Raw genomic sequence first — 20,482 nt, forward strand, 5'->3', positions numbered from 1 at the left:
TGCCAACACAGAGTGGGCACATGCCACCCAGTGTAGCCCAAGTAGCACAAAGACCAGGTGGATGCAAGGAGCAACTTCAAGCCTTTTGCCCCTCTCTCCCAAGGCTATTCAGTGTGCTTCTCGGGCAGAATTTAAAACCTACTTACAAGACTCCCAAAATCCTCATACCTAAGGTGGCAAATCAGCTGGTATACAATTGAAATGCTTAATTTCAGCCATTTCAAAGCAGCCACAAAATCACTCTCTCTAAGACTACATCAAATATATCTGAATTATAATTAATAATAATATTAATCAACGAATGATACATGATAGGCTAAATGCATAAAAAATAAACATTGCTCCTTATCAAGGAACTCAAAACCACCGGGACATCGCTGTGTGGGGAAGGAAACTCTGGGACAAGACTGAATCTGCAGCCTAGAACATGGTAGGCCATATGAGAAGATTCCAGCGCTAAATGAAAGGAAAGAGGGAGAAAATAGGAAGTCCCTTGAAAGTAAACACTCAAGTGGCAAGTTAGTTTTGGATCATTACTGCAGGACCTCCCACTGAAAGGAGCCTCTGCAGGAGACAGAAGTGTTGCTTCTGATGTCACCGAAAGAGGAGTAAGCTGCTGACCTGCACATTTCCTCAATTAAAACATAAGCTTTTTTTACCCATGATGTCATCATCTGTCTTACAAATGGATTCTTCAGGAATAGGTTGGCTGCATGCTTTGCATGCCTTTACAATGCATAATTTGATCCACCAGGGTCAGGGAGAACTCAGCTCCCTGAGCCCTTTGCCACTCTGTCTGAATGGAGGCAAGCAAGCTTCAATCAAAGAAGCTTGATCCTTTAGTATTTCTTCTACACATTTATTGTGCCACAGGTTTTTACTAGGAGCTTATGGATTTGGAAATCATATCGCAAGGATAATTTTCTGTCAATAATGGAAAAGAGGTATTTGCTTTAGAAAGAAAAGCTCTGAATGCCTGCCTGGACCCACCCTGTGATGGGCTGTGGGATACACTGTACGTTTCTGTGCAGACGGGGGGCACAAGCTCCGAGAACCTTTTGGGAGGAGGCAGCTGTGGTCAAAAACCAGATCTGAAAGCTAGGCATCGAGACCGCTGTTGACAGAGACAGCCAGTGACATCTAGAATAATGTGATTCATGTTAGCAGCTCGCTGGGCAGGATGATCAGTTATAACACTGACATACATCCCAGCAGGGAAACGTGTTTTGACTGCAGATGTAGCCTCTCAGAGAACTCTTTGACAATCCCACATAAGACGTTACATGCAGCTAATGCTCGGTACATGCCAATGCTTGGCTGAATGCCCTCATCTCCATCACTCTGAAGAAACATTAGTTTCTCAGGATTTCTCCTCGTTTGGGATCTTCCCTCATAAAAAATGAATCTCTGACTAAACACAGGATTAAGTCTGCAACACTGAAGGCCATCCAGAAGATCACAGAGTGAAAATCCCTCTAGAAGATCTTTCAAGTGCAATTAACATTTCTTAGTAGCCATTCTCTCATTTGAAAATGGTGTGGGGAAATGAAGCCTTGTTTCCCTTCCAACCCACGGGACTCCAGTCTCCTTGGAAATTGCAGGGAGAACCAATGCAGTTTGTTAAAAAAACTTTTTTCTTCAGCCAGGGTGGAATCAGAGCTCCCCGAGTAACAAAGTGGTTGGACTACACAGCGTAGTCTCTTTCTCACAGATGATTAAAGAGTCCCCATTCCCAATGACGTAATGAACTACTTTAGGTGCTGTCTGTCCCGTGACTGGCAAACAGGTCAAATGTCCTCCGAACACTGATCTTTTGTGAGATCAAACTGAGGACTTTCTGATCCAGACATCATCCTGAGTTGCTGATTACACATCTCCTTTGTTACTCTGCTTGCTGGTTTACGCTTATTACACTTATGTTATAAATTATAGTAAAATTACATTACTTGATTTATTGGCTTTTTATTATTTTTATTGCTTCAAGAAGGTATTCGAGTTCCTGTCTACATGCTATCACCAGTGCATCCTCTGAGTGGTGTAGACTGTGGTCACCCCCATGCACCTCTGGAGTACTGGTTGCAACACCGTGACCTCCAGCAGGCTGATACTCCTGTAAGTAAAGTTCCCCATGCTCTGAACAGTACTGTATCTCAGATGCGCTCCCACCGGATTACACTGCCATCTACTGTGATAATCGGACGTCTAAGAGACAGGTAGAAATAACTGAATTTTCACAGGTTCTGTCCACCATCTGAAAACCAATAAAAACCTGAATGGCAGTGTTTCAAACTGGTATTAGACTGTGCCACATGCAAACACTACTCTTTGCATCAAACTCTTTGAAGTGTTACACACGTGCCAAAACATGCCTCCTAATCCATGCTTTCATGGTTTTTACCTCTCCAAACATTTGTTTCAGCAAATTGGAGATTTCTTTGCTTTGGATTTATTTTCTACTACTATCTTACCTAGCTTCTCCCATACAAGAAAGGGAGAAATTACATTATCTGTAATGTAATTTTATATCTAGACCAGCTCCCAAGATAAGGGAAGGAAGCTTAAAGTGGTGATAGGAAAAAAAAAAAAAGAAACAACAAACCCACAAAAACCAACCTCCGCATAATTCTAGGAATGCCAGAACAAATGAAATCTAGGTTTCAGTGAATAAAGGGAGTTGTCTTATAGTGTCTAATAAACCCTTGACTCTATTTCAAGCTCTTCCCACAGCTGGGAAGTTCCCAATGCAGATTCTCCTATTTTCAATACAGGCAGAATTCATGGTGCAGCTTTGCTCTGAGCAGACTCTCAGCCTTCCCTTTTCACAGAACTTGCCAGAACTTCATATCATGAAAACCACTACTTCTGTCACATGTCAGTTAAAATGGAAAAGCAATTCACAGAACAGAGTGAAAGTTTCTGTTTAAAGGAGTGCTGATTTTGTGCATTAAGAACGCCCCAGGCTCCAACTGCCTCTGTGCTGCTACCAGCCATGCTCCCAGCCTGGTTCCTACCTCCAGCACTCCCATTTACACTGAGGCAGGTGGTGCTGAGCACTCTAACATTCAAAGAAGGCCAGAACAATTAGCAAAACACTGAAACTGGGTAAAGCTAATACCTTGTAACATTGGAGTTTTACAGAATCAAGAGAAAGGTCAGACAAAAATCCTTACCTGTAACTATGCCATAATTTGGAGGTTCAATGACAGCTCCATAGAACTGAATGATGTTTTTGTGACTGAGCACACTGAGTATTTCTGCCTGTTGAAAACAAACAAACAAAAAAGTCAGACAGTTAAGAATGAGGCATTTACTACATAATAGTTTATTTTGTACCCAAGCAGGTATACACATATATATAACACATATATAAACACACAGGTATCTAGGAAAGACTGTCCACAAATGCTTAGCATTTGAAAACCTCATGAGGGAGTTTGGCAGATGAAAGCTTAGTATGTTTGGGAGCCAGGGGCGGGGGGAATTTTCAGACTATCCTTTCATGGCCAAGGCACACATGTAGAAGCTAAGTCTCTGGAAAAACTGAAGGTTTGGAAAACTTCGTTCAAAGATCTGGGATTTTTGGCAAAGTTGCGGCAGTCCTATCCAGAATTTGTGTTTATGCACAAAGTACTACGGGTTCAGGAAGTCCAGCACTCAGGCTGTTATAGCATACCATGCACACATAGCTCCATCCAATGTTTACTGGAAACGTGGAGTTTCCAGGCATGCGCTGTAGAGTTTGATTGAATACACACAGCAAGCATGCTTGAGATTGCCAAATAGCCAGCAGCGCAGTTGAAATTGCTGCTCAGAGCAGGCTGCAGATGTTTGGAAATTCTGGATAAACATACAAAACCATCAAATTCCACTTGAACAATGCTTCTAGGTTTGAGAAAGAGACTGCGAGAGAATGAGAACGTATCCACAGAAATTAAGATATATAGTCCCTGTGTTTTTTGAGAGAAAAGAAGGTCAAATGTCCCCTTCAAGGTCTCTCAACAGTTTTGCCTCTGTAGTATATTAAAATAAATACCCAAGAGATTTTAGACAAGTTTTTACACAAATATATGTATTATGCAAATACAGATATATACTATTATATATTTTTCTGCACAGCAATGCATCACTTTAAGACTTTGAGATTACGGTAACTCTATACCAGTCAAGAGCATGTAACAAGAACAAAATTACAATTAATTCCTCTGAACTTATCAAAAGTATCTGATCTGACAGATTCCTTCTCGGATCCGTTGACTGGCTGTAGGAGTGTTGCTGTTTATCTGCAGGTGAGTCTTCCCATATTTGCTTAGATAGTTACCAATTAAATTATTTTGTGGCCTTGTAGATTCACCAAAAACAGGAAGACTATAGCAGCTTTGATGCAGAAAACCATGGTATATCAGCTAGTGCTACTGTAATAAATGTATAGACACAGCAAAACAGTAATTTTTTGGCCTATGTTTTATAGCTGGTACCATGATACATGTGCATAACTGCACGATTACAGATAAAGGCGTCAGATGGCTCATTTTTTTTTGCTATTGTTGTTTAAAGCCTTTTCTGAGTAACTTCAACACAGTTTTGAATTAAGACCTTTATCTTTAGCTAATGTACCGACATTTACACACATTCAATTAAATCTTCAACTATAGCTTTGAACTTAACTTGGGTTGCACTAGTTCTTCATGCTGCTTAGCCTGCTCAGGAAGGGAAAGAGTGTTACCATGAAGTGACTCATCTTTTTTCACAATACCAGAAAAGTAATTTTTTAAATGTACACTGTTTTCAGCAAATCGTACTGCAGACTGACTCACCTACAAGTCCACAAAATAATTTAACTGGCAGCTATCTAAGCAAATGTGGGAGGACTCACCTGCAGGTGAACAGCAACACTCCTACAGCCAGTCAAGGGATCCGGGAAGGGATCTCTCGGATCAGCAAGGGATCTGTTGGCAGAAGGAGCTCTGCCCTCCAGCTGCAGCCCCACCAGCCTCCCAGGGCAGGGGACTCCAGCAGCAGCAGCACTGCCCCCTTCACGAGCTGTACCTCCAACCTCCTTCAGCAGCCTGGAGGATGCAGATGACAGCCTAGTCATTCAAAACTCCATCTCCATGGGCAAGCAAACGCAAGACCCCTATACTTCAAAAACTTCTGTATTATGTTTTTATCTTCTTTAGGAAATATTAAATGGGGAATGTCCTCTAATTCCTACCAGCATTACTGCTGGATAACCAGGAGACCTAATACTCCTTGACTGCCTACCTGAATACTGTTGGAAATGAGATAGGAATACCAGGCCACAAACAACATTAGACAAACTATCTAGACCATCTTTTCTTGAACACCTTGGTCAAGAGGAGCAGAATAAAACTATCTTCTTGTACAGTACTTAAAAATCCATGTCTTCAAAGCACTGTGCACACCACCTGCTGGCATTTACAATACATGTATCTCAACAGGTCATTAGAATTAAATTGACTGGTCTCACATTTAACTTTCCCATGGCATAATGTATTTAGGTCCTGGCTACAGAAGTAGTACTACTGTAGATGAATCTTTTTTTAGAGAATGATTAAAAACGCCACGATGAACACATCCAAGTGCCATAGCTCCCTATTCCACCACCGCAATGTGCAGAACCCAGTGACTGTCCTCCGTCTTACACAAGATGCTGCCGGATCCAGTAAAAGCTCACCAGAGTCACTGGACAACAGGAGGGTCTGCACTGCAGTCACACCACCAGCAAAACCCAGGCCTACCAATCACCCAGTGCTACCATGAAATGGACAACAAGCAAGATAGGAGCACCGGGCCAAGAGGATGAGTCCTTCCCTGCCGCAGGCATACTGACACACAGTGCTTTTATTATTTGGAGATTCAAAAATAATTATTTTCTAAGATTATCATATTTACAGTATATTACACACTAAGATCACATTCCAGGAGTATGAAGAAATGCTGTGTCAACGGTGGCTAATACCATCATCTTCACATTGATGTTCATACTCTAAACTGGGATTTAACAGACACCAAAGCAAGCTTCCATCTAAGAATAAGGAAAGGCACCTACTAATTGCCCACAGATATCCTAAATTAAGAACAGGGGGGGAAAAATTGCCAACTCTTTCTAAGGACCATTACTTCTGAAAGAAATCCTTTCTAAACACTTTTAATCACTCTGCTGTTGTTAGCACTAGCGATTCTAGACTATTCCTTTCATGTTTTGCTCTTTTCAGTTGCCATAGATCAGCTGTGAACTCTATTAGCCAATTTAAAGACACTTATTCCTTACAGTGAGAACCAGATGCAAGTTAATCCACATCTTTGAAGCTTTTGTACTTTTTTTTTGACAAGAAGGTGCCATATTTCAATGAAAGACTGACTCTCAGATAGCAAATTACAAAGTGGTGGTTGAAGACCGGTATTTCAAAGGTCTCTTAGGCACTTATAAGAATATTTAGAATCACCTTTAAGCATCAAACTCATACTTAAATCCTAAATGCTTGGAAGAAAATCCTGCCATGCATCTGTCTGCCTAAAGACCACTGAAGAAGCCAGCCCTCACTGGCTTGGGCATGACACACTCGTTTCTCTCGGTAAAGCTGCTATCTATCTTATGCAACTTAAATGAGCATCAGTTTCCTTCCTAAACCCACGGTGATGACACATAACACGTCTTCAGTTATTTCATTATATTACTTTTTTGTGTGAAAGACAGATTTTTATTTTTTTTTTTAAATGTTGGATCAAAGCAGAACCAGAAGGAGCTCAGCTGAAGGAAAGGCACAACCCAAACACATAAATACAAACTCCTTGGACATAACATAGAGACACAGTCAGACATACAAGGTGACTGCAGTGGAGCTGAATATTACGCTTAGTCCCATGATAAGCTTAGTCACAGCCTGGTACTGATCATCAAACCATGCTAAAACCATTCACCCTGTACTTACACCACAGGTATGGCTGAAATTATGTCCCCCTCTCAAGTCCTGCTGAAGGGAGTTACAGACTAGACGCCATTTCTTGAAGGCAAACGGATTCAGCAGTCTAACCAAACCTAATCCACTGTTTATATAATTCAACCACTATCATGAAATCCAAGGTCAGAGCAAATTACACTAAAAACATTTTAATTTAATTCTTACTGGCTCCTGTGGTGTTACTGTGTATCAAACCCAATTCATAAGACAACTACAGTATAAGACTTAGGAACTCAAGTAATCCCTCAGTGTACAAACTAATTGTGTCCTATGAACTTATGTCTAGATCACAGTGCTTAACGGCTAATTTATTTTTATGCCTGTTTAATCTCTGCTTATTGACATATGTGAAAATGTCAATTACATCATCTATGACTGACATCACCCTACAGCTGCCTCTAGACCTGCTGCTAGTACTGCTCTTAACCTTCTAGTAAAAGCAACTATGCATGAATACTCATATCCTCAGTATTTTCAGCAGGTAAAAACCGGGTCCTCCTCTAGGCCTTGTCTGTGTTCAGCAATTGGTGAACAGAAACCGCCAACATAGATTTTGAGTGTGGCCAGCAGCAGATGAGGGGACAAAGCAAGCTACCTGCACAGCGTGGTCTCATTACAAGCAGCACAAGCCTCAGCTTACGGGGATGACACAAGTCCTAGCTTGCTTTTGCTCTGTCCAGTGCCAGTGCAGCAAGAGTGGCAAATGCAGCTTAGTTCTGACAAGATCTTCAAGGTCAGCGCTGGCTGCAGATGTGGGCAACGGCCACCTGATGCTGAGCTGGCATTACTCGGGAACACAGACAAGGCCACATCGTCAGATCTTTAATTGCAGCCACAAAGGCAGTAAGGATGTGGACAGAGGCACTTTGCGTACAGCTGTGTTGTTGCCTGCCAGCTACTCATACCAGCCGCAGCTGCTCTTGTTAGAGCTCCCTATCCCAAGGCAGCTAAAGTTAGCAAAGACCAAACGACTCAGCATATTTTAGTTACTCTGGTCCTCCTTGGAAATACGTTAGAAAGTTGTTACACTCACACTTGTAGTCAAGAGAAGTGATCAAGGGTTTGGGCTAGCAGCCTATTCCAGCGGCACAGCTGGATCTGTAAAAGAACATCTGTCCACAGAGTTTTTTCAGTATCAAAAGCCTTTTTTGCTTGTTCCAGGCAAAGTCAGCCCACAGCAACTTAACCACCTTTTCTTCCAGGTGCCTTCAGAGCAGCTGGCTGGAAAGGACAAAGTACTGCCATCCTTCCACCCTGGTCTGAGCACACTGGTTTAGGATTAACACAGGAAATACCTGCAGCCCCTTGTGAGACCATGGGGTCAGCCAGCAGCCAACTGACTCCCCTGTTAATAAATCAGTTAATTGCACAGCAAGGGGCACCTTCACTCAGTGCAAAATTACAGGGTTAGACATGGTCAGCTACTTAAGGAATCTGATTAACACAACTTCCTTAACTGCCTTATATTTATTATTACATTGTGCAAAAGTTTGGTTATTTACTTTTCTAAAGAAATGTTTGCCATGTTTATTAAGGAGATATTCAGACACACTTAAGGCAGCTTTGAAAGATATTTTTTCCTAAGTCTTGTAGCATTTTAAAGGCTTTGACCTTTGTCACGTTATTGGGATAGCTGCAACTTTGCTACTCTCAGGGGGTTTTACAGTCTAATAAAAGGGCAGCTGGAAGAGGCCAGTTGATGTTTTATTAAAATCATTCTATTACTGACAACCACATACAAAAAAGATACAGAATGCTAACACAAATCAATCCCAAACCTTTATTTCCAGATGCCTGCTCAAAAATACATTCAGTCTGTGTCCATTTCCAGTGTCTCAGGAATGCTCTCCTGTGAATTCACTGATGTCTAATAAGGAATGATGTCTCTTGTAATACACTAGTTTCTCTAGGTAAACGAGCCCAAAACATCATTTTACAGACAAAATACTAAGACAATCAGCATCTAAAGCTACAGTTCAGCTACAAAACACGAGTAAAATATGCATCTTAGAATCTTACAGGCTTATGATTTTTAACATAATGCTGACAAATCATCAAGCAAAAAAAAATCATACTTTTTCACAAGATATTTATGTTTTACATGCTTTAACATAAATATTATACAGCCACACAATGATTCTTTTTAAATCATGTTAAGGTTTTGATAGAAGGCAGAAATTACCCACAGCAGATAATTTTTACTTCTTCATTCTTTCTGTCCTTTTGAAAGTTAAACTGAATACAATTCTTAATGAGCAGGATATAGAAACAGTTTATGTAATTTAGCTCTTTCTGGATTATTATCATGCCATAGTCTTAGACAACTACCATTCTTCATTGCTAACAAATGATCCTCTCAATATGCCATAAATAAAGGGATACTTAAAGAATTTTAGAAATATAAAACTACTAGTAAGAATTTTACAGCAGGGATGTTATCAATTATTACAGTTTTGAACATTAAAAAGAAAATCAATCAGACACAAAATAAAAATTTATGTCTTTGCCTACTGTTTTGTCTGTTCTCATAAAGTTTTGTAAGAAAAAAAATACAAAGGTTTTGTGCTTTGGGGTCTCCAAGAAGAAAGCTAACAATAAGCAAAGCACACTAATTATCCTGTTCAGGGAATGTTTGTTAAACCTATTAAACTGTCTTTGATATTAACAATGCAAGAGGAAAACCACATGAACATGGCAAAGCCAAAGAATCCTCAGTGAGATCTTTTAACTGCAAATAAGCAGAGTTATCATGTGCTTTGATGAGTGCTGTGGGCACCCTCCCAGCACAAATGCTTTACCATCTCTTTCAAAAGGCAATCATAGTTCTTAAAACTATGGTTGCGTATCACTTAAAGCTGTGTGAGCTTGGGGTTCTTTTTTAGTACTCATTTAGAGGATAACATCCCAAATAAAAGCTATTTTCTATAGCCCATTAACAAGTTAAAACTCTGTCAGCATTTGTCATGTCTTAGAAGACAGCCATATATATTCGGTGTTATAGGGATACTGTTTCATAAACCACACAGAAGAGTTAAATTAAATTCTCAGATTGATGCCACCCACACTTCCGTAAATAACAGAATTAAATTCTCATAAGTACATCTACAATGACGTACAAAATGTACTTAAAAGCATTTTGATTGAGCAAATGTTTCAAAGCATCAAATTTGCATCCAAAATTGTCCTACACTGTTACAAGTCCCAGAGATTAGAAGCGGAAATATAAAGGAAACTAATAAATCTTCATTGCTATATAATCATCTTATTATTTTAAATCCACTGTTTTATATCACCACACAATTCTCATTTTTTGAAATACTGTGGTAGAAACATACACTTTAAATACCTTGTATTGACTTTTAGGTTACAATCTTGAAGAAAGAAAAAAAAAAGCACATTACCAAGATACCTCAATTCTGTTAAACTGTCATAACATACCGCATTGAAGGAATATGGACGTAAATTTATTATGTGCTGTTACAGGTTCACCCCATCTTATGTAATTTACTTTAAAATATTCCATTTGCGTCATGCAGTAGCAAACGTGTATGAGCATTTTTGGACGTAAGGAACACCGTAGGACACGTTAGTAGTACAATGTATTGGATATTGACCATTTGAAAAGAAAACTGACTTTTATACTCTACTATAACTTTTTATAGCAACCTTTGCACATAACTTAGCATTTTTAAGCATAATTTGAGGGCTATGGGATTAGAAGTACTATCTAGTGAATTCATCAAAACACTGCAAAGGCTTGCTCAGCTCATGGAAAGCAGGCTGGTCCCTCCAAAAATCACAGGGAGATCTGTCCTTGTGATGTGGCAGCAGACCCTCTGCCTTACGCAGTAAGAAAGCGTTGGATCAAGCTAACTGGCTCGATCCTGCCACTGACGCACATCAGCCCAGTACAATAACCACATGGACTCCACACAGCAGTAACCAAGCAATTGCAGGATCATGGTGTCGGTCTTCCTCACGATAGAGGTTAAAAACTTGCTAGCAGTGAGAGAAGAGGCTGTTAACAGACGCTGCATCATTTAGGATAAAACTAAGCAAGGGCACTTTCTGCAGAAAATCCTTACAGAAGGTGTAATAAGCTTGAAAACAATGTTTTGAGTTACAACTACACTGCCATTTACCAAAAAAAAAAAAAAAAAAAAAAAACCACCAAACCACAACACAGAGATCATGGACAAAGAAGTCATTTTCACACAGATTTCAACTAGAAATCCACAATGTCCAAACATATCCCACAAGAGCGTTACATTTTGCAGCATACAGCTTGAGATTGCATCAGCATTTATTATCAAGGTACCTGATAAAGGGAGATCTGCCAAGAACAAGAAGAGTAGTCTGGATTTCACTAGTGTTATTCACAGTTAGTAAAACCCTTCAAAACACACATAAACTATGTATTTGTAATGGTGTAAGAATTTAGAAATTAGCAGTGTCCTGCAATATTATAAATATTTCATTCAGGCAGATTTAGAGTAAGAAGCTGCCTCCAGCTGCAAAGCAGTACCAGCAATTGAATAGAAACAATAGATGAGTGGACTAAACAGCAGGTTTGAAATACCTAAGCTCCCATAGAGCAGTTTATTTTCAGCAATCATCATTTCTCTTCTCAGTGTTGGGAAATTTTCCCATTTACTCGCAATCATTTTGAACACAAACCTGCTTTGACTATAGAGTACAGCAACAAAACCCACATCATCTCTAAAATACAAGGGAATAACAAAACATGAAACTTTCTGACTCCCTGCTGATTCCACAGATGAGCAGGTATCATGGCTAATATGCAACACCTGAATCTTTCCAGATCCAACAAATGGAAAAATATCCAAGGAAATTATTTCTGAGATCAAAGTCACTATAAATCTCGCAAGCACCTTGTTGGAAAGACATTCTGGTACAACTGTGATGGGCAAAACTAATCCCCTCTCAAGGAGTCTGTTGCAGTGCTTAGGAGCAATAGAAGAGAAAATAATGTCACAGAAATGGTATCTGGAGAAAGGCCACGTCCACACATATCCAGCCAGAGCAGTGATTTTTCTGAGGTCTGCAGAGTATTAGTAAGGAATCTGGATAAGATTAACTTAGAAGAACAAGTCTAATCTCATTACACAGTGGCTTTTGCTGAACAATTAGTACAGACTCCAACAAAGACAGCAGCAGCTATACTCATGGATCCTGATCCACTCCTCTAAAGCAGCTATGATCTTTCCACTAAAATATTTTCTCAAACTTGATCAGGAAAACTGTAATTTAACCAAGGAAAAAAAATCGTCATGTTCTTGATGAGCACTCACTTTAAGCCTGTCAGAGTAGATAAACCCAACCTACTGTAGCTAATGATAGGGACAGCACTTGATGGGGATCCCTCCTCTTACTGGAATCCCAGTGACTGCTATAATTTCAGAAAATGTTCCTCAACCAGACAGGCTGAGCCCACCTCCATGAAAACAGCACATCACAAGGTGTGTCACCTCCCTGTTATATGTTACCAGCAACTGCTGGGGAACTGTGTGGGGTTTTGCTTTCCACACAGGCTATCAGAGCTCTGTAGAAGCTCAGTTATCACTCAAAAATGACCTGCCTGCAGAAAAGCAAAGAATTGCTCCCTACCCAGAGACCACCTACTTTAAAAAGACACAAAACTTTCAGCACAGAAATTCTGGCTGTGACCAGCTGGCATAAAAGAAACGAGAGAAAGTAGTTGCCAACTGCAGACATTCTTCTGCTAAAGTGTCTGAGAGCCCTCCATGGATGAGAAGCTTTTTTCATGTCACATTTACCTATGCCATACCACAAGCTGGCAAAATCTGAGGTTTTCAAGAAAATGAGTTGTCACCATAATGTGAATTTCTGATTGCTGTGCATTATCCGAATGATGCACATCATGGTTTTATGTGCAACTGTCCAAATAATCCACCATGAATCATGGTGAAGTCTTCACCATGAATCTGCTTCCAGTTTTAGTTTTACCATGTTTTAGCGACAGATCATCTTCCTTCCTGAATCCAGAGCAGCAAGCTGTCTCTGTGACTTACCAAGTCTTCTTTCTCTTTACCATGACTTAAGCAGTAAGCATCCTTCCTCAGGTTACAGCCAGGTCTCCTTTTCACCTTGCTGAGATTGGCAAGAACATAAGCAAGAACAGCCTCTGGAAACACAGGACTTCCAACTCCACCAAAATCTGACTTGTACCTTCTCCAACTAAGTATCACTGCCCTTCAACCAGGACCATGCCATGAAGCAATAGCCAGAACAACAGACTTCACAGCAGCTCTCTGGTTATGTCCACACTACCACCTAGACCACTATGGATCAGAGTCTCCATTCCCAACAAAACTAAAGTTTCAGGACATAAATTCCTTACCTCCTTCTCAGAAAGGTTACTCTGTCTAAGACTGAAAATTGTATTTTACTTAAACTTGGCTCAAATGCTACCCCTACTGGGTAGCAACGGTCAAAAAATAAAACTAGACAAAACTCCTGAAATTTCAAGCTTTTACCTTTATGAAAAGTAGATCCACTGTTTATTTTTTCTTGGGATTCTTCAGGCTACCTTCATGGTAGCTCAATCTTTTTTCATTGAGACTAAAAAATTTCAAATAAAACAATGCCTAAGATAAAAACCTTAGAGGAAAACTAGCAATATTTAAAAATTGGTTTTAGTGTCATAAAAACACATTTATTAGTATTACTGTACTATATATTTCTGACTCGTAACTTCAGCTTTTCCCCTACTTCTCTTTGATTAATTTCTTGTACACAGAACTCCTTATCTTATCTAGACTTCTTTAGAGCTATCTGCTTACATATAGATGTAATAACAACTATTTCCTTTCTAATCCTTGTTATTAAAAAATTGTTTTCAGAAAAGAAAATTTTTTTTTAAATTATGTTGACATTGTATCTATATAAGAATACAAGTGGTCAGCCTCAAACTAAATTGTTTAAAAAGGTAATAACTTGAGTACCAGTATCTCTGAACTCTGTAGAAAGTGGAAATCTAGAAGAACCTATCTAGAAGAGTGAGAGAGACCAGAGTGACCTGGTATCCTATGAAGGCAGTGGCTTTGAGTTTCATGAACAGTAGACTTACAAGGAACAGAGAACTCGCACAGTTTTTGTACCACCACAGGATACTAAATTAAGCCAAAAGTCTGACTTTCTCATTGCTCTTCTCCAACCAAACAGCACCATCCCGAGCCAGTTCCTTCCCCAAAGTTATGACAGAACAACCAGAGGTACCGTAACCTCTACTCATGTCTGTGCCGCAACCTTGGCTCTGCGGTTCGAACCCACCAGAAAGAGCAAAACTGAAAAATGAGCCAAACTGAGAATGTGAAGCCTGAGACCTGCTCCAACTCCTTTGCGATGGTTTGGTGGAACAGAGCACATGCAAGCCAGGAGCGTTTTCTCTAAGGAGAGTTGGAAACGTGGAAAAAATCACAGCATCACGCATGCCATTAATTCTCATTCTCCAACACGTACAAAATGTTTCTGAGAACTGCTCTAACTCACACACACGAACACACCAAAATTTCTAAAAGAATACAGATGTAGGAAAAAGTGGTAGACAGAAGACAGTTGAATGCAAAAATAACAGTACTGCAATAATATGCCACAAGGTAACCACAGTACATTTTAGGGTAAACATGTAAAGGGAAAGAACATCCTGCAACCACATTCAGCTTTGGCATTTCTCCATTTGTGAGTTTCTACTTCCACACCAGTAATCTGCACCTTCAGACTTCATTTGAATTTTATCTTTCATCATTTTATTAGAAAAATTCCAGACACATCAGAAATAAATATGAGAGGAATACCACACACACACCCCAATGGGGGATTAAGAACATTTAAAAGGCCAGGTAGAAAATGGAGATCATCTATTTTGTGATTACAAAACAATTGACTTGCACTACTTCCTCCATCACCCTGCACTGTGCTTCCCGAGGACCTGCAATAAATGAAACAGCAAAGAGGAAGCGGGAACGCTGCATTACACGAGCCCACAGGAACTTCAGGACCGGGGTCATGTTGTGCAGCATACCAATGAAACCTCTTTCCCACGGGCTGTACTTGAAAAGCTGAAGAGGAGGCAACATGCTGCAGCTAGTGACAATTCCAGTCTGAATCTGCGCGCAGCAAAATAATTGGCATTTCTCTTCCTATTGTAGCAATGCCTGTAGTCCTTGCACAACTACTAACTATCTGATCTATGCTCAGAGTACGACAAGGATTAGATTGGCGAAGTTCACTGCAATGAACTGAGCTCACAAGCTGGATCCAGGGCTCAGGAGCTCCGTGCTGTTTCGGTGGCACAGAGCACATTCAAACCTGCAACATCTCCTTTGGTGTGGAAGAATAACAGCATCGCATATACCACAGCTTCTCATTTTCCAATGCCAGAGGTATGCAAAAACTTGTCTGAGGACTATTCTGATTTACATATAGGGAGAAATCAACTCCCATCAAGGATCAGACACGAGCAAATGTAATTTTCCACGCCACCAAGGTTGGGATGACTTTAAGCATTCTCCTTCATCCAAGCAAAATCATCCTCTAGCAATATGATCACAAAGCTTTGCTGCTTGAGACACATCTCTCGAGTTCACAGCCAGAACTCTTTTCCACCCTGTCAGAGTGCTGTATGGCTACATGACATTTCCCCTCCCTTTCTACGTGTGCTGCCCCTGTGCTGTGCACTTTACTTGCAACACCACTGGCCTGCTGAGGGTGTTCGCTTCTAGGAGACAATTCCCTGATTCCAGGGAAAGTCCTTTCTTCTGCCTGGAAAAAAAAGAAGAAATAGAGCTTAGGAAGGCTAACTCTTATAAGAAAGATGCAGTATTGGCAGGAAAAAAGCACCCAGAGAAACACTCCTTCTTCTCTTCAAGTAGAGCTAGCAATACCTTGTTATTAGTATACAGTGTTACTATAAAAAGGGTTTGGCTGATCCTATATATTGAGAAGGCAGTCATAACCCTTCTGCCATTTCTCCTTCTTGAGTTTGAATTGTTGCAGTTTGGAGGGCTTCGACATTCCTCCTCAAGGCCAATTTCATCAATTATCTCTGTCTTTATCAAATCTGCATATAATTACTGTAGTTGGCTCCGAGTGAAGAATATAAGACCATTTGGAGATTACTGTGCAGAGCAAATGTGATGGTCTTGCATATTATTGCAAACATTATTTATTAATATTTCAACCATTAATTATTCCATATTGTATCCTCAGAGGCAGCACCTTGTTAGTTTCAGAGATGGTTTGGAAAGGAAGAATCATTTTTAGTTTTAGCTAGGTAAAGGTTAGATACGTATCTTTAGCACTTTCAGGACAGACAATTTTGTGATGAATGCTCATAACTCTTGCTAAAAATCTAACTACATTTTTAGCTAATAAACTGTTTGAGAACTAAAGACATTTCCTACAGAGCAAAAATAAAATTATACTCTACTCTGCCCAAATTTGGGGAAAACTGAGCATTTCAATTGGGTCAATGATGTATCTAACTTTAGGTACCTACATTTGAAAATGATCTTGCTATTGCTTCAAGTTTTCCATTGCTTGCTCCCATTACTCCCAAACCACCAAAAAAGCAAAAATTCTTTTTTTGAAAAGAAGATCTGTGTTCCTCAAGATTTCAAGCCTTTAGAAGTGTCCTGCATCTTTTCATATGTCCTCACTGTTTAGTTTAGACTAAGATACCTTTATTATTGTCTATGTACAAAAAGAAAGCACAAGGTATAATAGCCTTCTGAAAATATTGCTTTTTTTGTTCAAAGCCTCTACTGAATTCAGAATTTTGATGGGTTGAAGTAAATGGTGGTGCTAGCATAATACTGAAGTTGTAGAATTCAGATCCCAATTTTTCCAAATATGTATTTTAAAATATATAGCTTCTTTAAAATGAGAGGAAGTAAAATTCCTCATTCTTTTAAAAGCTGTGTACAGGGATGGATTTTCACAACAATGAGCAGCCTAATCAGGGTGAAGAATCCTCGACTGAAAGCTCACAAAGGGACCCCTCTATCCCTTCTCCATTTTTTCATTTCCACTTTTCTCTTGAAAGGGGTGTCTCACCGGAGAACCTGAAGAGTGAAAGATTTTAAAGTATAGGACTGAAATCCATCAAACCCAGGATTGTGGTCCAAACCCAACCAGCTGTCAAACCCAGAGATACGAATGTATGCTCACTTCTGCCTAATAAAATTTGAATCAAACACTTTGCATCTGATTCTCCATGTGAGCTTTTATGCAAACTTCTAAAGTGCAAGGAATCCTGGGGTGGAAGAGCTATTCTGAGAGCTTTCACATAGTTCGTGTAATTAGGGAAACCACTTCCTTTGATTGTAAGTGTTCAAAACAGCTGAATTTCTTCTTTCAAAGGAACTCTGTGATTTGGGTCATCTCTTTTACTTGCTCTTTCATGTTTCTCAAGATGAGAGGTGAGACTGTAGAGCACATTATTTAGAAAAAAAAAAAGATTCCACTTTTTGTTTTAGGGATTGAACTTGGACTATTCAAAAGGTTGTCATTTGGAAATCTATCTTTCTTTCCCTCCCTCTGTTTCCTTCCTTTTCTGATAAGCTCTTCAGTGGCTCCAGCGAACATAGTCCAAAATGCCAATTTAAACCTAAGGGAAAACTGAAATACGGTACATAAAGGAAAAGGGACTCTCATTTTCCTTTGTACGGTTGTGGCTGAATATGTAATTATAAAGGAGCTCTAGCTGCAGGATCTCAGTCCCCATGTCACGTTTATTTTTTTAATGGTTCTAAACACTGACCAAGCAAAAAGGCAGAAATACAGATTTTAAAAGACAAACAAAGCAGCTGCCCTGGTCTTTGAAATGGGTCTGCGGGTTTTTTCTTTCCCAAAAAGGGAACTCAGGTCACAGTTTCAAGGCAACAACCATGTCACTAGAGCTAACAGCCGATGCCAGTGTCATTACAGAATCAAGTGTCACTTGCCCTGAATTTCTCAAGCCAGGCACCCTGTTAGTGCTGTTACTCCATGTTCATCTCGCTAACAGCTGTAACGGGGAGGGAATCTCTCCCTTTTCACAGGATAGCACAGAAACACAGTAATGAAAAGGCAGGAGGTTTCCTACTGCAGATTTCAAATTTATTAAGTAACAACAGTATGCTTGTTTACCCCCGGAGGACCAAGCGTTATTCCGAGTCAGTGAAAAATCGCAGGACTCCTTCCAGAATTGTAGTGCTAACAGGGGAGTGGTTTGCAATGGGAACAGAATAAACTACTTAGGACACAGTGCCAGAAACCACATTACTGCCAACTTCTGCACAGGACAGATGAGACACTGGCTTGGAGAGAAGACTTGGCAATAAAGACTTTGGTACAAATACATAAACAACCAAAAAAGCAAAGGTTAAAAGCAGAACTCCAAAATGTGCGGTCCTAACAAGTGGGGTTCTGGATCTTGTACTTGCCTTTAGGGCCCTCACAAACTCTTACAGGGGGTACTAGCAAGGCAACATCCAAAAGGAAGAGGAATTCAACAGCTCTGAATTTTATCCATCTGTTGCTACATACTTACAGCACATGCAACATCTCAGCATACACAGACCCATCACAAAGAGGTCAAAGTAAAAAGCCTTTTCCTTGTACACAGTTCACCAAAAAGGAAAACCACTAACCACCACTTAAATGCCATCATCTTTGATAGGATTGCCTCAAATGCATCTGACATTACTAAAATTAAGGTTATTATATGATTAGACAAAAAGATTTCTGTGCTGTCCCCCCCTAACTGCACACATGCACACACTACATTTTCTCTGCTCTGTGATTCTTCCAAGGAAGAGCAAAAGATCCTCTTGCAAAATGTCACTCAGTCAAGGGTGCAGCAACTAGATTATTTTAACAAGTTTCCAGAACAACAACCTACTCACCTCTCCTATTCTGCCTCTGCCAGATAAAAATTTGCAGAGCCTCAGCTTTCATTGAAAAGCCAACACCCGCCCAGCCTGCATGCCTGCCTTTTGGTTTTTCCACCTTCCAAAGATGAACTTCGTACAAAGCAACTGCATGTTGTCTTCTTGTGTCTACCAATAGCTTCCTTGCTTCTCCTACAGCAGCTCAAGCATTTTTACAAACCATGCTTATTTTTGATGCAGCTACTGGAAACTCACTTGCCCGATACACAAAATCCACCGCTATTTGGTCAGGTATGTATCATGACATGATTTTTTCTCTCCCCTGCTTACAACATTTAGCCACAAAGAACCTCAACTTTCAGTAGTTTTGGAGTAAAATAAATGAACAACCAGAGGCAGAAAAAGAGAAGTGGAAGACGTGTGGCACTGTCCCCTTTCAGTGACGTCCAGGGGCCAGGCACTACTTCGCCGAGGAGGTACAGTCGTAGGGGGGCCCCTTCTGTATGTAAGAGGCTGCCCTGCTCTCCGGGCACCAGGCAGCCGAGCTGCAGAGAGGACAGAGGAGGCACAGAAATGGTCACTGTTACTCGAGTCACCCCAGTTTCCCCGTGGAGCTGGCTTCCTTAAATAGAAATTATGCAGAATGTAGATTCACTAAACATTAATCTAATAAACAAACATGTATTTGCTAATAGGGTTCTTCCCCACTAGCTGAACTGTAACAGATGAAATACATTTTAAAAGACAAACAGGGCAGTTTGGAGGCAGCTGGATCAGAAGAACAGCTCCATATTTGCCTTTATTCGCCTCATCTCCCCAGTCTGTTAGCACAATTAGTTGAGTATGAGAGAGTTAACACTGAAGCTGTTCTCTGGGCTCCTCTGCAGCCTCCAGCTAACATAAACAGGCCTGAATGTTTCCTTGTGAATGTTTATACTGTCCTCTTAAAAAGGAAACTTTCTCTATCAGCACCTTAAAAAGTGGCAATAGGTAAATGTGAAATAACTTTTACAGTCTTAGTTGCATCATTACAACTAAAAAGACTGATTTTGATGCTTCCCTTAAAGTTAGGTTATATATTTTTATACATTTTTTTCTTCAACTTTGTTTTCAATGAAAAAAGAGGCAAGTAAAGGAGGACATGTCTAGTCCTATCGAGCGTTTTACTGCCCTCTTTAAGAGGGCAAAACATGTCCAAAATTCCATTGCTACCATGCACATGGTGGGTAGTTTGGGGTCCCCAGCCAAAGATTGCGGCCCCCATGCTCAGCTTTAAACACATCTGTGAAAAACAGCCTCCAGGAGACCAACGGTCCCAGACTCAGATCACATCAACTCCAGCACAGATCCCTGACTTCATTTGAACCATCACAGTCACGCAACAAGCCAGAAACTGTGTTAGATTCAAACAATACTTCCACGCACCTCAGCAGCAACTTCAGTATTATCAGAAACAATAATTTGTCATTTCATATGCTGCAGTGAGTGTAAACTATTTAATTAGAGTCCCCAGGGACTGCAACACCAACAGATTTCAATGCGGGTCACAGACATTTAAATTGTCAGCTGTCCCTCCAAGCACTC

At 40.2% G+C, this 20,482-nt stretch overlaps 1 protein-coding gene across 1 annotated transcript in view; it reads right to left on the reverse strand.

Moving 5' to 3' along the window:
* Positions 1-20,482, reverse strand: part of MAP3K20 (mitogen-activated protein kinase kinase kinase 20) — a 94,133-nt gene that overhangs the window by 59,024 nt on the left and 14,627 nt on the right. The window contains 1 exon segment of the mRNA XM_050899598.1: positions 3,171-3,258. Within this exon segment, the coding sequence (XP_050755555.1) occupies positions 3,171-3,258 (88 nt within the window).

This window comes from Gymnogyps californianus, chromosome 7 (genome assembly GCF_018139145.2).
Source record: "Gymnogyps californianus isolate 813 chromosome 7, ASM1813914v2, whole genome shotgun sequence".
In the NCBI taxonomy this organism is placed as follows: Eukaryota; Metazoa; Chordata; class Aves; order Accipitriformes; family Cathartidae; genus Gymnogyps; species Gymnogyps californianus.